We start from the raw sequence: 19,966 nt of genomic DNA on the forward strand, positions 1-19,966 counted from the left end.
AGTGAAATAAAATCACATGATAGATTGGTATGCCTCCTTCAGTTCTAGAATAGGAATATGCAAAAATACATTCTTCAAACCATACTTTATCTCAAAAAAATATGAATAGATATGATGAAGTTGAGGAAGCACCCAAAACAGAGCATCACTTCCATTATTCAGGTCTTTAAGGATTCTTTTTTTAAGTAATAAAATTATTTCTCTTCCAGCCAGAGGGTTTATTTGTCATGACTTAACTCAGAATGTAATTTTACATTAATTTATTTGATGAGGGACCTTTAAAAAAAGCCATAGATGTGAGCTCAATTATAGCAATGCAAAAATACATAATCTTTCTAGACATCTACAGACAGAGCTTAAAAATAAATCTCTTCCCAGAAAAATGAGAGCGAGAGAAAGAGAGAGAGAGAGAGAAAGATTTTTTCCAAGTCCTAGCTAGTACAGCTACTGAAAAAACTAGCAAGCTGTTTGACTTACTGAGGATTTATCTGGGTAGACACCAGCTCGCAGTAGAGATGCCTTCCAGCTATCCACCTCCTCCTGGGAGTCGCAGGCTAGCTCAAGGAAACGGTAATCCTTGTAAACATTCCTAGAACATAGAACATCACACTGTAAAACTTGAACTTTACTTTGCTGCATCAAGTCTACAGCATGTCAAATAGAAAATCCCATGGGATCTGCAATTATTAGGTAGTTTTTTCAACAGTGGAGTAAATGACAGTCAAACATGCAGTGCTTCTCTGAAGATTACATGGAGTACCTAAAAACATTAAACAAAATTCCACACCACATCTCACCAAAAGATACTGGCCTGGATGCACCATGTAACTGCCTTCAAAATCAGGCTTTCCACCCATTTGTTAAACACTGGGGCACATTTAGGGAAAAATAATACTGCTGTGATGCTGAGGGAAAAGAGTCACAGAGGAACTGCCAACAGAGCTGTGTATCTTGTAACTGACAGTTGAGGCGAATGAAAACCACTATACATTTTGTCAGTGTGATATCTATTTAGATTTAGCTTTTGAACAACTTCAGTAAAAGAAAATGAAATAGGAAAAGAATGACAACTTAATCAGTTTTTTTAAAAACTCAGCTGGATTCCACAGCAATAAAAAGACCCATCCAACACCTACTGCATGTAATTCTCTTAGTAACAAGGTGCTATCATTGCATTTAGGGAATAACTTAATGGAAGAAAAGAGAAAGAAGGGAAAACACACGATATGTAGGGAGGTGGTACTTGTAAATCCTCCAGTAAATAGAACAGATTTTTCCCTTTATGCTTTAGCCATTAGTTACCAAACTTAAAATCTATATACAGAACAGATTGCTGTAAATTTGTCAGCCAACAGTCTTTTTAGGAAAGGCAAAAGCTTAGTTGAGAAAAGTTATAGACCCACACTTTGCTAGATCTTAACAGATACCCAAGAATAGATTTTCCATTGCAATGCAACTGTTTTCTTAGGAGCAATAAAACAGTTTGGGGGAAAGGACCACAAAAAACAAAATCATGTTAATTTTCACACACTGCAACAAGGAGGACTCTAAAGGCATGCTGCATTAGAAGCACTGCATTCAGAAATGTGTGCTAACATTTTTGGGGGGAAAAATTGCATTATACAACCAAAATCAATTCCATTATTAACACAGGTTAGACCACTTTCTCTAGCATTTATGGGATTCTGAAATTTTCACTTCTCTCACAGCTGAGGTGAGATAAACTTGATGCAACTCTCCATTGCAAGTGTTTCTCTCCCATGCCAATAAGAATATCATGTGGCAAAAAAGTACTTCCTAAAACTGGGTTTTCAATGCAGCACAAGGAAATGGATAGGTATAAAACCTGTACATTTAGCAATAAACTACTATTATGTCTCACAAAAGAGAAGGCACTGACACCCAGTCCTTTGTACTGGTCCGTTTAGCACATACTGGGTCCGTCTACACATGCGATTTATTACAGAGTTGACTAATCAGCTCTGCAGTAAAGCGTCACTATCTACACATGAGCTACTATTAGTGCGCAGTAAATGTATTAACTCCACTGTAAGATGGTACTCTCAGGGACAGTACCATCCTAAGGAGGAGTAATTATGTGCACTGAAATGCATATGTAGACGGTGACAAGGGCTGGCTGGGGCACAAGGGTGCTAAAATGTGGGGTCTTCCTGCCACCTAGCCCCACATTTTAGCACCCTCAGCCCCAGCCAGCTCCAACACCAGTGTCAGACCCCCCAGAGTCAGGGTCTGACCCCCCAGACTCCCTGCCAGCCCGGGGTTGCTCTGCCCCAGATCAAACTGCTGCAGTCCCCGATGAGTGTGCAGCTGACTTCAGCACAAACTGCACCGGAGTTTATCACATTGCTTTAAGGGCACATATCAATATATCCACTGTGGTGAAACATGCCCTTTGCATATTAGCATACATTACATTATCATTAGGTGTATATATTTCATTAGAATCTCATGACATAAATGAAATCCTGGCTTCAATGTAGTAATGGCTAAACTCCCACTGATTTCATTGGGCACAAGGACTAGGGACAGAAATTACATATAAACCGGTATAAGTGATCAGAAACCAGTTTAAATCTGTAACACAACAGAAGTTCAGTGCACATAAACCACTTTCAAAATGGCCAAAACTGGTTTAAGATAAACCTGGATGGATGTAGTATCAGACTTAACTGATTTAGATTAAATTGGTTTATTGAACTTCTGTCCCAGATCCCCTCCAGATTCAAGTTAACTGACAGTCCCCGAGCATCCCAGGATTCTTTGCACCTCCCCACACACCCCCTCTCCCTTGTGGGGTGAGTGGGCTAGCCTTGGCCCAAGCTGTCTATTCCAGCTGAGAAGATACGCACTTTCAAGCAACCCCCAATTCTGCCCTGGGCCACTGCGGGCATGTGACTGCATTTCTGGAATCAAAAGTGAATGTCTGTTCACTTGTTTATTGATTCAATCTACACAGTTTAAATTAATCTGTGAAGATTGAACTGATTCAGCCTTGGCCTTTTTGACTGTCTGTACTTAGCCAAGATGTCAAGCTATATGTTTTCCTTAGATATTTACAGAAATCACAGTTGCCTTAAACAGGTGACAAAGATATTTGAATCTTATTTAATCTACAGTGGGCACATCTACAAGAGACACTTAACTTCGCATTAGCATAGTTTACTGCAAAGTACACATGTGCATCTACATGTGCGCATACTTACTTCACAGTAAACCTCCCTAATCCCAAGTAAATTTGCTACCTGCAAATGCAAGTAGCAAATTTACTTGGGATTAGTAACTGCACCATAGCACTTGTGTAGATGCTTGGCTGAAAGCAAAATCTGCTCCTGGTCAGCCGTCTACCAGGGGGCAGAAGATAGCTCCCTGCCCCCAGAAGCTGCCTGCTGCTGGTGGGGCGGCTCTGCCACAGGAGCCTGGGTAGGGACTATGTCCCACTGCCCTGGCAACAGGTAGATGCAAAACTTCTGCTTCGGTAATCAAGGCACAGGGCTTGCAACAAGCTGCAGGGGTAGGGTAGGTCCCAGTGCCCTGTCCCAATCTGCCAGTGGGGCAGCTAGCAGCAAACTAGCTGCCCCACTGGTGGATTGGGGCAGGGGGTTGGGGCCTGCCTCTCCCCTGCAGCTTTTTTCCAAGTCCCATGTCCCTTATCGGGGAGCCAGGGCCAGCACCTACCTATTGCAGGCAGCCCACCGGGGCCAGGAGACAGCTGTCTCTGGGCTAACACCCAGTGGGACCCTGGAGCTCCCCCTGTTGACAGCAGAGGCCCGCTGCAGGGAACTGGGTGCAAATCTTCTCCCTAATCCCCATATGGGTAGATGCTTGCCTAAAAACCCTTAATCCAGATTAGTTTACACCAAAGTAAATCTAGGCTGGAGTAAATGCATGTGTAGATGCATCCAGTGTTTCGGAAGTCTGAGCCAAGATGTAGATTGTAAAGCAAATACAAGAATGCCATGATAAGGGAAACCAAAACTGAGCAGTTGCATAGTAATTACTTTAATTTGTTATCAGGAAACCTTTTATATTGAACTATTTCTTAGGTAAATTAATTAGGCTGTTACAACTACTAGGCTGCTACAACTATGGAAAATATGCTGAAATACTAGAGGCAACTGGAACCCAAGAAGGCAGAGAAGCAGTGATACAAAATAAAAAGCTATAAAACTTAGATGGCAAGGATCACTAAGATTTTTGCTCTTTCAGTGAAATACAATCCTAGCTAGTGAAAAATATCTTTCAGGATAATGATGCCAAAGTATTATAATCCTATAGTGAAAATTATGACTTTTCATATAAAAACCACAATGAATCTTAAGCAACGAGTGAAAAAGGAGTGTAACCCACTGCCTAGAACAAGATATAGGCAGGACTTCTACATTCTATCCCCACTGTGACAGTGACTTTGTATCCTAGAAGCACTGACAGAATACTATACATCTGTAAGACACATATAGCCCCTGCCACTATGGTATTTCAGTGCCTCAACCTTTAATGCATTTCTCCTCACAGTACCACTGTAAGAGAGCTCTGCTTTATTCTTTTTAGACATTTAGGTAACCACGACCCAGAAGTGTTAAATGACATGTTCAAAGTCGCACAGGAAGTTTGCGAGGAAACTTGACGGAGCAAGGAAATCAGCCCAGGTTTTCTTGAGTCTCACATTAACACTTGAATCACTGGACACCTCTTTTTCCACAAACATAAAACTGAGAAAGGTTTTTGCAAACAAATGAAGTAAAAATAACCTTTAAAAAGAGTTTTTTTCTGTTTTTCTGTAGCTAACGAAATCTTTAAACCCCCCCCCAAAAAAAACAAACAAACAAAAACACAACTAACTAACAAACTAACAGGTTTCATTCATTAAGGGTCCAATGGTGTTTGATGGAAAACCTTACTGAAACCCATTCACAGTTTTCTGTGATCTGCTCCCTTTCACTTTTTAAAATTACTATTGATATTTGCACAGAAACTAGATAGTCTTTATGCATCATCCACTTATTCCACATAGGATACATCACGGCTATGTTATCACTGTCCTGCTTACATCAACCAATTCTGACATCATAAGCCCATAACAATGACTTCAGGTAGGGAGGCAGGAAACAAGAATAGATGAACTCCGAGTGATAAAAATCTTGGTTGCATACAATAGCTTTAAAAATACCGAAAAAGAAATATAGATAACTTAAGTGAAATTGCCAAGGAATAGAACTTTATTTTTTCAAGTTATCCTATGGCAACTCATTTAAATATTTAATGTGCTTGAAATATTAACAAAGGGAAACTGTGTATAAAACTACAGGTATACATACCACAATTGTTTATGCTATTTCCTCTTGTAAAGTTTCATTAATTTAATATAATATCCTACCTAATTTAACAAAGACAAAAATGAGCCCATAATTAAATTATTGTAAATTAAAGTAATACAAATCACTTTAGAGTGAAGGGCTAGGGACAGAAGTTATATATAAACTGCTTTATGTGATCAGAAACTGGCTTAAACCTGTAAAAGAACACAAATTCAGTGCACATAAACTAGTTTCAAAATAGTCAAAACTGGTTTAAGATAAACCTGGTTGAATGTAGTATCAGACTTAACTGATTTAGATTAAATCAGTTTATTGACCTTCTGTCCCAGACCCCTTCCTGGTTTAAGTTAAATCAGAGTCCCCCAGCAATCCAGCATACTTTTCAGCACTGGGCTGGGCTGTCTGCTCCAGAGAGCAGGGCTGTCCCCACCCCTCTCCTCCCTGGCTGGAGCTCTGACTAGCTGAGAAGGGGGTGGGTGACTGCAGCCAGGAGACAGCAGTGTCTGTCTGGCTTCCCCCTGCCCCACCTTTCCCTCGCTTGCTGCTCAAGCAGGGATTCCCCTCTCCCATAGCAGGGACCCCAGCAGCACAGACCCCAGCTGGCATCTGGCCATGCTACCCCCATGCTAGCTAATGCTGAGGTGTCTGTGTGTGTGTGTCTCTCCAATTTCACTAGAAAAAAGGTAGACAGGACAGTGTCCACTTAGCACTTTCTGGAACTAATCAGCAGGTTAGCTGGTAATGTCCTTCCATTCCTTCCTTGCAAAAAGCTATTTAAGAAGAGTTTGAGCTAATGAGGGTCTTTGTTTTCTTGATGGGCTGATAAACTCCCTGATGGCTTGCTTGCTTCAAAGGCAGCAATCTGTCAGTGTCCAAGAGGGGACAGAGAGAGGTGTGAGAAATGACCTGGTTTGCAATGAATGTAGTGCCTGTCAGTTTGCTGCAGACAGTATGAAGAAGCAGGGAAAGGGAAATTGAAACATTCAATATGCATGCACTCCACACAAGCAGTCTTGTTACAGTCTCCCTTCAGTAACTTTGTGTTTAAATAAATAATTTGGATTTAAATATATTAGACTAGGAATATCAGGCCAAATCCACATCCATCTTGTATGTACCTCCACTTAGATATCACAATGCCTAAAATTTAGGTGCACTGCCCCAGGAAGATGATTCAGATACACAGGGTAGACATCTATACTTTCTATACAACAGGTGTGAATTCCCAGGCCAATCCAGTTAGCCAATAGGAAATGCTAGTTGCAAGGGTATATCTGGTATGAACTCCCACACTACTTCACAGAGCTTAGGCATCTGACTCAGGGCTGTAAGGCAGGTGCTTTCACCATCTCAGGATTCAGACTGCTCATTTATAAGGAGTTCTGGGGGCCAGCAAAAGGGAGTATGACTATAGCTCAATAAGGAGGACCACCCTCCTGAGAGTGGAGAATTGTGGGTTCTGGCTCCTGCTGCCAGGACTGTTCATGCATTTTGCAACAGACAGTCATTGCTTAAAAAAAGAAATAATCATGGAAGCTGGACTGGAACCCAGAAATCCACCCTCCCAAGAATGCCAAAACTACAAGTCTATGGAATGGCAATCCTTCATGTTTGTGGATTGAATCTTCCACTTCTGACTTCCCAGTTGACCACCTTCAACAGGAGCTAAAAGGGCCCCTAACCAGGCCAAGCCATAAGTGTAGGACACTCCTGATATGTGGATTTGAGTCTTCTTACACTGAAAAGGGCCTAGGAGCCAGGTCCATAATTTCCTGGGCAACTACTCTGGGCAAAAGTTGAGTACCACCCCTATTTTGTATTCAGCTGCATGTTCTCAGCATCAGTAGCTAGGCATGCTCTTTAAGGCTGTATGAAGCTTTGGGTGCTGATTCAATTCAGATGAGAGTCGGGCCGATTCAGTGGCCAAATCTCCAAATCTGAATCGAATCATGGGACCAATGAAAAGGTCCAAATAGATTCGAAGCTCTCCAAATTGATTCAGAAAAGATTTGGAGAGCTTTGGCGATTTGGGCAGTCCCTGCTCGCTGCCGCAGGGAGCTGGACCTGGACTCCATGCTGGTAGGTAGGGGCGGGGGAGGGGAGGCTGGAGGAAGGGAAAGAGGACCCCTGCTAGGCCCCATCCCCTGCCTGCTCTCCCAGCTCCCCTGAATACCCCGAATCCGTGCCCGCTCTCCCATGGTTGACCCACCCGCCGCAGCTCCCAGTTGTTTAAAACAAAAGCCCCCACTCAATGACTGGTGCCTGGCAGGGGGGGAGATCCCTGCTGCCCCCCACTGCATGGGGGGCTCTGCCAAAAGCCCCCCATGGCTGCCCTGCCTGCCCCAGCTCCCAGCCCTTAAAAAAAAAAGCAAAAGCCCCCACTCACTGGCTGCCGCAGTGGCCTCAGGGCTTCTGGGGACAGTGGAAGCACAGGACAGTGGGGGGCAGTGGGGATTGCCCCCTGCTGGGCAGGAGCGGTGAGTCTGGGTTTTTTTGGGGTTTTTAAAGGGCTGGGAGCTGGGGCAGGCGGGACAGCCATGGGGAGGGGGGGCTGGGACAGTGGGCGGGGGGTGAGGGGGCTCATGGCAGAGCCCCCCACATGGCATGGGGCAGTGGGGGATAGTGGGGATCGCCCCCCCGCCAGGCAGGAGCCAGTGAGTGGGGACTTTTTTTCTTCAAAGAGCCAGGAGCTAGGGTGTGCGGGATAGCCATTACTGGGGCTGGCAGAGCGGATGGGGGATGGGGCCTATGTGACTCGGAGATTCGGCAGCAGCCGAATCTCGGAATCAGATTTGGCCAAATTGATTCGGGACAGTGATTCGAATCATGGCATCGAATCACTGTCCCCTGAATCAGCTGAATCTGAAGTGAATAGTAGCTGCTTTGCACAGGCTTAATGCTCTGTCCCTGCCTATGGAATTGGAGACTCAGGTACATAAGGGCCTTTTCTGGCCAAAAAAAGTTTCCTAATGAATCTAAAAAGTTTCTTAATGAAACTGTTTTGTGGCTATTGAATTCTCTTTGTGACTTAGACACCTAAAGTTCTTCCTAAGTCCTGATTCAAAGCCTAGAGAGTTGATTTGGACCCAGCCCATCCTTTTGACTTTCAGAAAGGTTTATCAGAAGTAAGTATTTTTCACCCTTCACATACTACTGGGAAGGCCAGGCAGAATGTCAGTTCAGAATATAAGCATTGTGTCATCACTGGGAGTTAATTCAACACATGAACCAGTTTGTTACTGCATCCTTCACTTGCGTATTTCCCTGCCCAAGGGCACACTATGGCTGTTCAAAAAAGTCCTATATACACTTTGGCACTCTGATGCCACCTCTTTTCAACCAAAAGCTCAAAAAAATTAGCTCAAAAGAGATTGCACTCAATTAAGTGTTCCTCTAAGTTGCCCTTGAAGGGTTTTCTTGAGCAACTATATGCACCCTTTTCCTGTTCAGTTCACTGTACAAGAGTTACTTGGGAATGGGCCTTCATTATTAATGCCTCAATAGATGTGCCATTAGCATGTGGTGGGACTTCATCATTGGACATCTTGTCCCACCAAGTAGATGTCCCACTTGAAGTAGGGTGCATCAATTTTTCTTCTCTTTTGGACTGCAAATCTATGGATCACCTACTCTCTGGGTCATCTCCTCCATGGCATGGTTTGAAGGCAACTAGAAACGTCCCCTCTGAGTACAGCTCCCTGAAATACCCTACCCATTTGCTCTGATGTCTGATGTAGTGCTATGTAGCTTAAGTTTTCTAACTGTAGAGAAGTCAATTTGCACCTAATAAAGGCAGCACTGAAACAAAGTTATTAGTTTGTCAGAGCTGATTCTCCCCTTCTGCTCTATGGGATGAAAATGAAGCCAGGCCAAAACACATGTTTGCAGATCAATAAACCTGCAACAGAACAAACATGGAACACCTACCCACCTTGATTTTGTAATTCTGTTTCTCTATGGATAGTGTACTGGGTAAAAATCCTCTTTTCAGATCTCCAGACCAGGGACATTCAGAACCCCACATAGCTTAAACGGTAGAGGCACAAGTCACCCACAGGCTGGCAGCCCCAAAGTCATGGGATCTGGGCCATGAGGAGCTGGTGGGTGGGCACATCCTGGCCCTGTCTGTAGCTTATACCAGCTCCTACCTTGCGTGCTGGAAGCAGCACTGGCCATGTGCTGGCATCAGCTATGGATGCTGCCAGCAGGTTCCTGCTGGGGATCAGGTCAACTGCCTGGGACCATAGCTGATGCACTGATGCAGCAGTGTCACCTGCAGACCCAGGTGGACGCCACAATCCCCAGCGGAAACCTGCTGGGTGTGTCCAGAGCTGAAGCCATTGTCTGCCCAGTGCTGCTTCTGGTGCACAGGGAGGGAGCTGATATAAGCTGTCAAGATGTACTGTAGATGCAGGATGATTTGGATGGGGAGGGAAGAGGATGGAGAGACAGAGACAGAGAGAAACAGCTTTGCCCTCAATCAGCGTCAGTGGCCAGTGCTGGGTGCCGGGAAAAAGCTGGACTTGGCAGCAGGTGTGCTTGCTGTTGCTGGGGCCCATCTGGCTGCAGCCACCCAGAGCCAGGAAGTAGTGCTGATGGCAGCAGTGGTAGTGGGGAGGAGCCACCAGGTAGGTCTAGAGCAAGCTCTGGACGGCTGCAGCCAGAAGGGCCCTGGCAGTGGCAAGCGTGCCCACCGCCAGATCCTGCTTTTTCCTGGTGCCCAGCAATGGCTGCTGCCATTCATCATAGGCAGGAGCTGGACAGGGTGCCTCTCCCTGTCTGTCTCTCCCTCCCTCTCCTGCCCCACGCCTATAGCAATTCCCACAGTTTACACCAGTTCCAATTCTGCATGCTGGAAGCAGCAGCAGGTGGGTGTTACCATGAGCTGTAGACCCAGCTGGCAGGTTCCCACTGGGGATCAAGGCATCTGCGTGAGCCCCTCTTTGGGGTAAAGGGTGGCCCAGACATGGTGCTGCTGGCAGTGGGGGCCCCAGCTGAAGCTGCTGCCTGTGGCCCTGTCCCACATAGGAAGGTTTGGTGAGCTGTTGCACAGGGGGGAGGAATGGGGTGCTGACCCAGCCTGTGACAGATCCCCAAAACTCCCTATGTGGCCCACAGGCCCAAATAATTGCCCACCCCGATCTTACTCCAGCATTCCTGTAGTTTTGCAAACTTCCAGTTTCTGATTCAATAGGGAATGAAGTTTCCCAAAGCCAAAAACATGCCAATCACATCAAATAAATTAATTGAAGTCAGTGCCTCACCCCTCCAGCCTGGAGCAGGAGTTAACTCTTTCAACCCAAGTGGGTACCAATATGCAAGATGGTGGAAGAAACTGCAGCATGGATGCCATTCATAAAAAAGTTACAAAATTCTCACAATTTTCAACAGTGGTGATGGACTTTTCAATACAGCAAAGTGAACAGTACAGATGAAAGAGAACTGCTTACTGTTTAACATAAAATATCCATATCTATCATTCTAAAACTGGTGGGGTGATGTTGTAGCCATGGGGGTTCTGGAAATACACAAGAGGCAAGCATTCAGGTACAAGGTGCCCTTCTTCAGGTCTCAAAGGCCAAACTGTGCCTACTTCTTTTTGAGATATGAGGAAGGGTGCCCCAAAGCTAATCTAAAAATCTCTCTCAACTATGCAGGTGGCCCAATAAAATAGGTATCCCGCAAAAATCCTGCCTCTCATATAATTCTGATTGTAATTCTTACTAATAGTAAAAATGTTCAGTGATACCATGTACAATCCACTCAGACTGATACTCACTGCTATCATGGATTGAAAAGCCCCTCTCTGACCAACTGTCTCCAGTCAGACAGGAGACTCCCAAAACCCCGTTGCTTATGGCACTGGGTTGGCAGGATTTACCCTTCCACAAAATCTCCAGAGTAGTTTTCTTGTATTATGTTTTAACATATTCTCCAGAAATATCTTGTGCTGGTAGCTTTTTCTTTCCCTAATATAAGTATGCTACCCTGAAGGGATAGGAAATAGAAAAGGTATTTGAAAGCACATGGGAGGAGGCAGGGATGTGCCAGACAGTTCCCAGGACAGCAATACTGTTGCTGGCATTAAGAGTTTCTGCACTTGAAGGATTCCTGTCACACCAGCCCTGAACACTGCAGTCATGGAACATTCCACAGAGAAAGTTACATTCCATAAAAAAGAGAAGAGTTACTGTGGTTCCAGTTTTTAACTAACAGCTGAATAAAATTGCACTGAAAACCACAGGGGAATAGCTTTAAAAGTTGTCTACTGTACTGGAGGCAGTGCTAATGTAGGTTTCACTGTACAGTGGTCACCCTTCAAAAATTATTACTTTAGTAAACTAAATAGCTAGACCTCAAGATATATAATTTTTTAGCAGTTCCTTAATATTGAGATAACCTTATTTATTTAACTAATGGAAAACTGGCAGGTATATAAGAGCAACCACTATATATACACATATCTTTTTCACTTCTTTTAATTTATGCTTATCAACATATTAATTTTGTGTACAAGGAAGCTCCTTTGATACCATGGAGATGAGGAGCCTAGTATTTTGATAAGTGGAGATGTATTGTAAGTGGCATGTAAGTACTAAAGAAAATATAGGAGAAAACATCAGATTAAGATTACATTTAGGTGCACTTATCCTCATTCATAAGCCTGTACACATACCATGGAAGCTATAACTAGCTTTTATACAGCAAGAATGTCTGTGAAATATGCAGGACCATGTTCATAAGCCACCCAAGGCTCTCATCCTGCAAAAACACAAACACAAGCTTAACCAGAGTAGGCCCGCTGAAGCCAATGAAACTACTCACAGACTTAAAGATAAACATGTGTGTTACCAGATTGGGGCCTAAAACTGGAATGTTTACCATATGATTTTTTTGGTAAACTTCTGGGCCTCTCTATTATGATGCAATTAATGTACAATTGACAATGAAAGTCAGTAACTGAATGCAAGTTGATCCCAAATTTTGCCATGAAATGGTTTTAAAAAATAATAATTTACTAGGTATTTTCAATTTGGTCGGAACATACAACAAAATGAAAAAATATATATACAATATAGGTTTAATATATACAGCCTGTTAAAAGGAAAAAGGAGAAAGTAAAGTAATCTAAACATCAAGACAAATATTTTAGATATGGTATCAACTGTAAGCAAGCTGTATGCAATAAATTAAATTTGAATTGTGCTTCAATGTAATGGTACACACACCTGAAATTCCATAATGGCATTTAAAAAAAAGAGTCACTTCCTTTAAAAAAAAGAAAAGAAATATGAAATATGTAGTAGTTAAGGATTTGCAAATGTGATTATTTAAAGGAAACCAACCATCTGCTCTGAGTTAGCAACAATGACTAATATTTTCTATCAAGGCATGCCATTCCAAATCATTCCAATGAGTATTTAAATTAAAATCAATTACACATGACTGAAAAGTTTCTCTTAATATCCAGAAAAGCCAAGCTGAATCTCTATTAGATGATGCTACAAAATAAAAGTGAATAAGGGCTTTATCTAATAAATCATGGTCATGTAAGGAGTCCCTTGGTGCTTTTAGCTAAAGCTGATTCAATCAGCTATCAGAAGTCCATTGATCAATATATCCACTGTAAAAAGGGAAAGTAAGCAGAGAATATAAAAATTATTGCAACCACACCCCAACCATGATGGAATCCAAATTTGAAACAGAACTGTAAAACACAGCTATAGAACTAATGTTTTATTGATCATTAGTGTTCGAGGTAGCAATAGTCTGATACAAAACTACTCCACTAATATCCCAGAATGACATTTCTACAGCTTCTATTTTATATTTAACTCAGACTTTTCCATTATTTCTGGTCAGGGAGCTGTTTGATATAATCATTGATGATTGTTTAGTAATGCTAGCAACAGAAAATAACGTGACTTGAGTAGGAGCACTGTGCATGTGTTTCAATCTGTCCACAGCTAAACTAACTACACACACACACACACACACACACACACACACACACACACACACACAGAGTAAATGTACAAATCCTGATTGTTACATCTTCCAGTAGGTCAAAAACCCTTTTTTGTGTGTGTGTGTTTCAGTAAATAGCTTAATTTACTAACTCAGCAGCTTGCAAATTGGAGAAAAACTTGATTATTCCATTTAGGTAATTAAGAAAATGCTACTTCTTTGGTATGAGTCTACAATGTCTACAGTTCTCCATGTAATTAGATCCTTTCCCTGCTGCTAAACACAACAAAGGCGTTTGTGATGACTTTAACACAACTGCTTCTTTGTCTTAAGGGCTCTTTTTGTTTCGTTATGACAGTACTGAAGCCTCCACACCAGTGTCCCTTACCTGCAAATACTATGTTCTACTTATGGCATGAAGATCTTCTTTGAACAGCGATATAAATGGAAGGTCTAAAAAGCAGAGACAAAACTACTGTTCAAATAGCAACAACTTTAAATTAGGGTGAAAATCCATGTGTTTAAACAATTTCATTGCTTTGGGTTTTCTTAAAATTACAACTGAACTTGCATTGAATAGAATCTAGAAGTTTGCTGTTTGTTTACAATTCTTCAAAATGGTTTTCTGGATAAAATTCATAGAGATTTTTAAAATGGATTTTCATTCCCTCATTTATAACAACATACATGGCAGTAAAATGCCTCAATCCCTAACTCTTCCTGGGGCTTAGGTTTCTTGGCAACTCAAAAAATAGTAACAAAACATATATCTCAGACTAAGCTTACTCCCTGAGCTTGGCTTCCATCCAGCACCTTCCTCCTAGCCCCGCCTATTTTGGGCACCATCCCAATCTCCCCGATGCTTTGGATGGAGTTAACCAGATATGCCTAGCCACAGTCAGTAAGGAGAAAAAACAGCCACTTTATTTAAGGTTCTAATGAGCAGGCACTAACAGAAGAGCCCCACTGCATTCCTCCTAGACCAGCATTCAATCTCCACACACTCTTTGCAATCAGCAAAGGATGCAATTCATACATTTTCATATTGCCTCCTCTCTGCTAGTGGTATTCCCTGTGCTGTAGCCCCAAGTGAGGTTCATGGCCACTGAATATCTACTATAATCCACTAATGTGACACCAAGCTGGGGGGAACAGTAGATACACCGGAGGTAGGGCTAGGATTCAGACTGACCTAGATAAATTGGAGGACTGGGCCAAAAGGAATCCCATGAGGTTCAACAAGGACAAGTGCAAAGTCCTGCACTTAGGACAGAACAATCCCATGTACCAATACACGCTGAGGACTGACTAGCTTGGCAGGTGCTCTGCAGAAAAGGACCTGGGGGTTACAGCGGACAACAAGCTGAATACAAGCCAGCAGTGTGCCCTAGTTGCTGAGAAGGCTAGCAGCATACTGGGCTGCATTGGTAGGTGTGTTTCCAGCAGGTCAAGGGAAGTGATTATTCTCCTCTATTCAGCACTGGTGAGACCATATCTGGAGTACTGTGTTCAGTTTTGGGACCCCCACTATAGAAAATCTCTTTAGGACTTTACTTGTCTCTTTATGAAAAAGGAAATTAGATAGGGGAGAGATGCCCAGGAGTCCCCAGTGATACAGAATATGCCTTGCTGTAAGCATAGGCACAGGCTCTGTAGGTGCTCTGGGGCTCAAGCACCCACCAAAAAATGTATTGGGTGCTTAGCACCCACAAAGCCACACTAGCAGATGTTAAAAAAAAACAACCCAAAACAAAAACAAAAAAAAATGCTCTTTACTGAAAGCAGTGGTGCATTACTTCAACTTGGCTCTACAGAGTCTGTAAAGATCAGGAGCTTCAGTGGGGCTTTTTGGTGCTTTTAGCTAAAGCTGATTCATTCAGCTATCAGATAAAAGTGGAAAAAAGCCCCACTAAACCACCCAATTTTTACAGATGCTGCAGAGCCAGGATGAAGTAATGCGCTGCCTCTCTTGGGCGTGCACAAGGCTTGGCATGGGTTTGTGCCAAGTTTCAAGTAAGGAGTTGGGGGAGGGGGGGTGGTATGCCTGCAAGCACCCACAGGTTAAAAAAAAATTCAGCACATATGGCTGTAAGTAAACATACAAGAGTCAACCTGGGCATTCACTGTGACACTGTCAGCTTTCTAGGTCAAGTCTCAATGCACCTCCCTGGTTATCACACCACATATCTTCTGCTAGACCCTATGGTCCCCAACCTATGGCTCATGGGCACCATGTTGTGTGCAAGACCTTATGATACTGCTTGTAGCCAATGGAAACAGAAGGTTAAAATTGAGGTTGTTAGGGAAAGCAAAGCATGATGATGTCGGTGTTACTTGCTCAGTACTTTGTGTTTGGGAAAGTGAAGCTTGGGACCACTATAACAAATCACATCATTCCTTATTATCACACTGCATACAGGGCTGAGGGCTCATATCTGTACTTTGGGTAAGCATCCCTGTGGCTCTACCTCTGAAGTCCTAAAGACTCTATAGCTATAAACAGATGTTGTCTTTGTGGCTGGATCAGTTATGCTTGGATATGTCCCAGCACAGCTGATCAGATAGACAGTCAGGGGGCCAGTTTTCCACAGAACTAGGTCCCTACCACTTCCAGGGCTTCAGCAGCCTGGTCCTCTGGGACAACAGCTCTGGATGCCTGGCTCTGAGCTGGGGAAAACATCTGCAGGTGTAGAGTGGGGAAGCCTTGTGGGGCAATGGCTCTGGGTGCCTGGCCTCCACGTAGGACATACATCTGCAGGCACACAGCAGGAAAGCCCATGGGCATCCCCACTCTGTGCCTGTAGATGCATGTCCTTTGTGGAGGCCAGGCACCCAGGGCCATTGTCCCACAAGACCAGACCCCTGAAGCTCCAGGGAAGCTCTTGTACCATAAACAAACAGTTGTCCACTGTGAAAAGGCAACAGAAAATATTACTAGAAACGGTTGAGCTCGCAATTTTGGGCAATTGTGGCGAGACAAGGGACATGGACGTCTGTTCACTCAGGTTTTGTGCTGCCATAAAAATGTTTATGGCGGCACAAGGACTACATTTGTTTGCAGCCTATGTATGATGGTCCCTCAATCTGCCTTGCAGTTTGTCTCTCAGATGAAAGATTTTGCTGTGGTCATAGCCATCCCTCCCCACAATCCTGTGTCTGAATATGCAGCTTCCACTACGGAATAAAAGATGCTGTCATATTTAAATCTTCACTACACACATTCAAGTTTCATGAATTCCTCATTCTCGGTATCACAGGCATGTAACCATGGAGGGGAACTTCTTTTATTCTACAAACTCCACCCTCCACCTACCCACACAAGGGGGAAGAAGAAAATGACAGTCACTGCTCTGCGCTCTGGCCAAGGTCGATAACATGACAGTTTCCCTCTGCCCCTGGAGTGCGTGGAGAACTGCGTGCAACTGCCTGTCTCTTTGCTTCCCCCTTTGGGAACAGAGGGGCAACCAACAGGGAAACAGAGCTTCCTGTGTGCAAAAGGGAAGTATGCAATAACAAACCCCACCCCCCCTCTGGATAATTCAACTCCCAGTCAAAGGCTGATGCTTCTCCCTTAATTAAATCAAAAGATCCTGGCCTCAAAAGATCCCAGCCTCCTTCTGTTGCTCCATAGCTTAAAAATCTCCAAGCTGGTGTCCTTTCTCCATCAGACAATGGAGAGGTGAAAAGAGGAGGAGTTACCTTTCCTAGATTAGGAAAAATGGAAGAGGAACATCCCTTCTCTACATACAGCAGAAGAAGAGCAGATGCACTCCCTACACTTACTAATCAAAGGAGAAGTGCTATCCTAGGAGAAATTTTAATAAACTGCTCTTGTCACAAGTCAAGAGAAATTTCAGCCACTTTTCATGCAAGTTAATAATGCCTGTTAATATGATGAATCAACAAGAAAGACTTGACACTCTGCCACAGGGCCAAAAGGGTTATATTAAGGTGCCACAGAAAAAAATGAATTAAATAGTGCTATCTGGAATTCCATAGTCATTACCAAGATCATCAGAGATTATGATTGCTTCCTCTTATTAACCAAAGACAGCTGGGACTGCTGTACAGTTCCTAAAAAGAAGTACATTTGAGGCTACAGTACTTACCCCAAAGTTACAGTACTTGCCTGAAAGAAAAAAAATGCCAATCAGCAAATAGTTTTTACGGGAAATAGGTGGGGAGTGGGCAAAGTGTTTGGACTGAAATCCTAGAAGAAAAGTAAACTTTCTGGGAAGGACAGAATTTTTTTTGTTTGTTTTTGAACTTTGCACAGGAGTCTTGGGCTCATTCATCAATGCGGCCATTGGATGTGAACCTACTGTACGTGAACATATGCTTTGACAAAATCCTCCTCTCCTTGGCATTATGAGCTCTGCTTAAGAATGAATGCCAATTAATCACTGTGAGAAGTGGCGAGTGAGTCAAAAGGCAGTTTCCATTTGCTTTAACTCTAAAAGGCTTCTACATAATCCACGTGAAGCAATATTTAGGAGCATATACTATTTAGTGATGTGTATGATTTCAATTTGTGGAATCATTCTAAAGCTTTTAATATTCATTTGGTCCACTAAAAGGCATAACTAGTTTTTTAGGTTGTTTGGGGGGGTTTTTGTCTCCCCCTTGTTTAGACAATACTACCCCTGTAAGCAGGATATCACTCCAATTCAAGGAGTTTTTTTTATTTTAATTTAGAAACCAATAAGATAGGAATTTGAATTCATTATTTCACAACAGAGGCTTTTCATATACTTGCAATTATGTTTCATTTCATGAGAATTTATCTGTACTGTGAAATCAATTGTTGCAGTCTTCGGTCAGTACAGATTACCAAGTCACATTTGATTTCTGTCAGAGAGCCGCTGACTTCTGCAGTAAATCAAAGTGACAGACATTGTTAGTTTCCTTATGCTTCTATCCACAGCCTCCTAATTCAAGCCGGCCCTTCCTTCTCTTCAGTGAAACTAGGATTTCCCCTAGTAATGGTATTTCACAACTGGAGAGGTTTTCATAAATGGAAAAAATGCAGTATGCATAATCCAGGAAACTATTGAAATGTACAGTATCAGAAACATATGGCCATGGCAAATACCTATGCAGTGAGGGGTTGGGAATTACAGACAGAGAAAGAGAGACAGCTCATCAAAAAAAATCTGATTGAAAGGAGACTTTCTTTAATAAGAATATTTTTACATATTAAGAACATTTGCATAGCCAATACACAAAAAAGTTATATTGCTTTAGATTAAGAAAGGCCAGTGGGGTATAGAAGGACCACAGTACTACTGCAGGAGGTTAAAGCAGATGGCTGTGCCATTGCTCTTTAATAACCTGCATTTAAATACTGGAACCCTTCAACACTACAAGATCCTTGACAAACAAAAACAGAAATTCTTGCTCAATTATTAGTTTTTCAATGGGGAAAAGAACCCAAGTTAATTTTATATAGTAAAAAAAACAAACAGTGTAGACTGACACTTAACTACAATCCCCCCCTCCCCAAAACAGAAACCACAAATCAATTTTTCAGTTTCAAGGAGGTGTAAAATAAAAATGAGATCCTCTGCCTCAGTGGATCTTAATCTTTTCCAGACAGAGACCTCCCCTCCATATCCCCCTTAATGTGGATGGCAAGGTGGTCACAATCCTAGCCTCTGCTCATGACCCTCCAGTTGAAAACCCCTCCAACTAGAACATTTAGATCAAACCTCAACAGCCTTGCATGTTACTGAAGGCAGGATTCCCAGATTTAGGAGGTATTGGATATTAAAACACATTTGATTTGAGCCAAAAGGTATGTTTTGGAAGATCAAGGAGAAAAATCAGCTGCCTCACAGTAGCAATGAAGTTGCCACTGTAATTAGAATTTAATATAAGTTTCCCCAGGAACAAAGATGTCCCACTTTTTCTGTTGTGAGTTTCTGTTTATAAACTGTTTATCTTAAGTCAAAGTTATCTTGGCATCTTATTGCTGCCCTATCATGTCTTGACATGCCCATATGTATTTCAGGATATTTGTAATGCAGCTTACAGATGCTTCAGGGCCTAGTCACAATCAAAAGAATAGTATTTCTCACAGATATGGCAAACATTTTATATCTCCAAGTTTGTTTTCACAGCCTATGTGACGATGCAGTGAAAATGCATGCATATGAAAAACAAGTGAACTATTAAAAAACATGTATAAACAGGAAAATGATTTTGTTTCAGACATTTCACATGAGTTTATGTTTAAAAAGATATTTATAACCATTAACAAAAAAGAGAGAAAACAACCTTGCAGAATGTATAGCTCTTCTAGAGAAGAGCTTAATGCCCAACATACATGTGTACGTCCTGTACCCCCCACCAAACACACACCCTACTTTATCCAGTATCAATAAAGGTAGCAAGAATACAACATGACAGTTATCTTCAATGAGTGATCTCTGTGCAATCTTAGCATGATCTATGTGTACGAAGAAAAGTAAATGTTTTACATTTTAACGTCAGTAAAGGGGAAAAAAAGTTTTAAAAGCTTTCTTCATGATCTAGAAATGTGACCATTGAATAGCTTTTTGCCCCCATTCCTAATACACATTTGTGAGACATTTTCAAAGCTCATTATTTAGAACAGAACGAGAGCATGTGCCCGACTAATAGTTTAGCAGCTGTAACCTAAG

The 19,966-nt window shown here is 42.5% G+C and overlaps 1 protein-coding gene across 11 annotated transcripts in view; it reads right to left on the bottom strand.

Moving 5' to 3' along the window:
* The window catches only part of DNM3 (dynamin 3), a 332,054-nt gene that overhangs the window by 78,554 nt on the left and 233,534 nt on the right, over positions 1-19,966 (bottom strand). For all 11 annotated transcript variants that reach the window (XM_059728288.1, XM_019486507.2, XM_059728290.1 and 8 more), the window contains one exon: positions 478-589. In XM_059728288.1, the coding sequence (XP_059584271.1) occupies positions 478-589 (112 nt within the window). The remainder of the gene's footprint in view (positions 1-477; positions 590-19,966) is intronic.

This window comes from Alligator mississippiensis, chromosome 5, assembly GCF_030867095.1.
Source record: "Alligator mississippiensis isolate rAllMis1 chromosome 5, rAllMis1, whole genome shotgun sequence".
In the NCBI taxonomy this organism is placed as follows: Eukaryota; Metazoa; Chordata; order Crocodylia; family Alligatoridae; genus Alligator; species Alligator mississippiensis.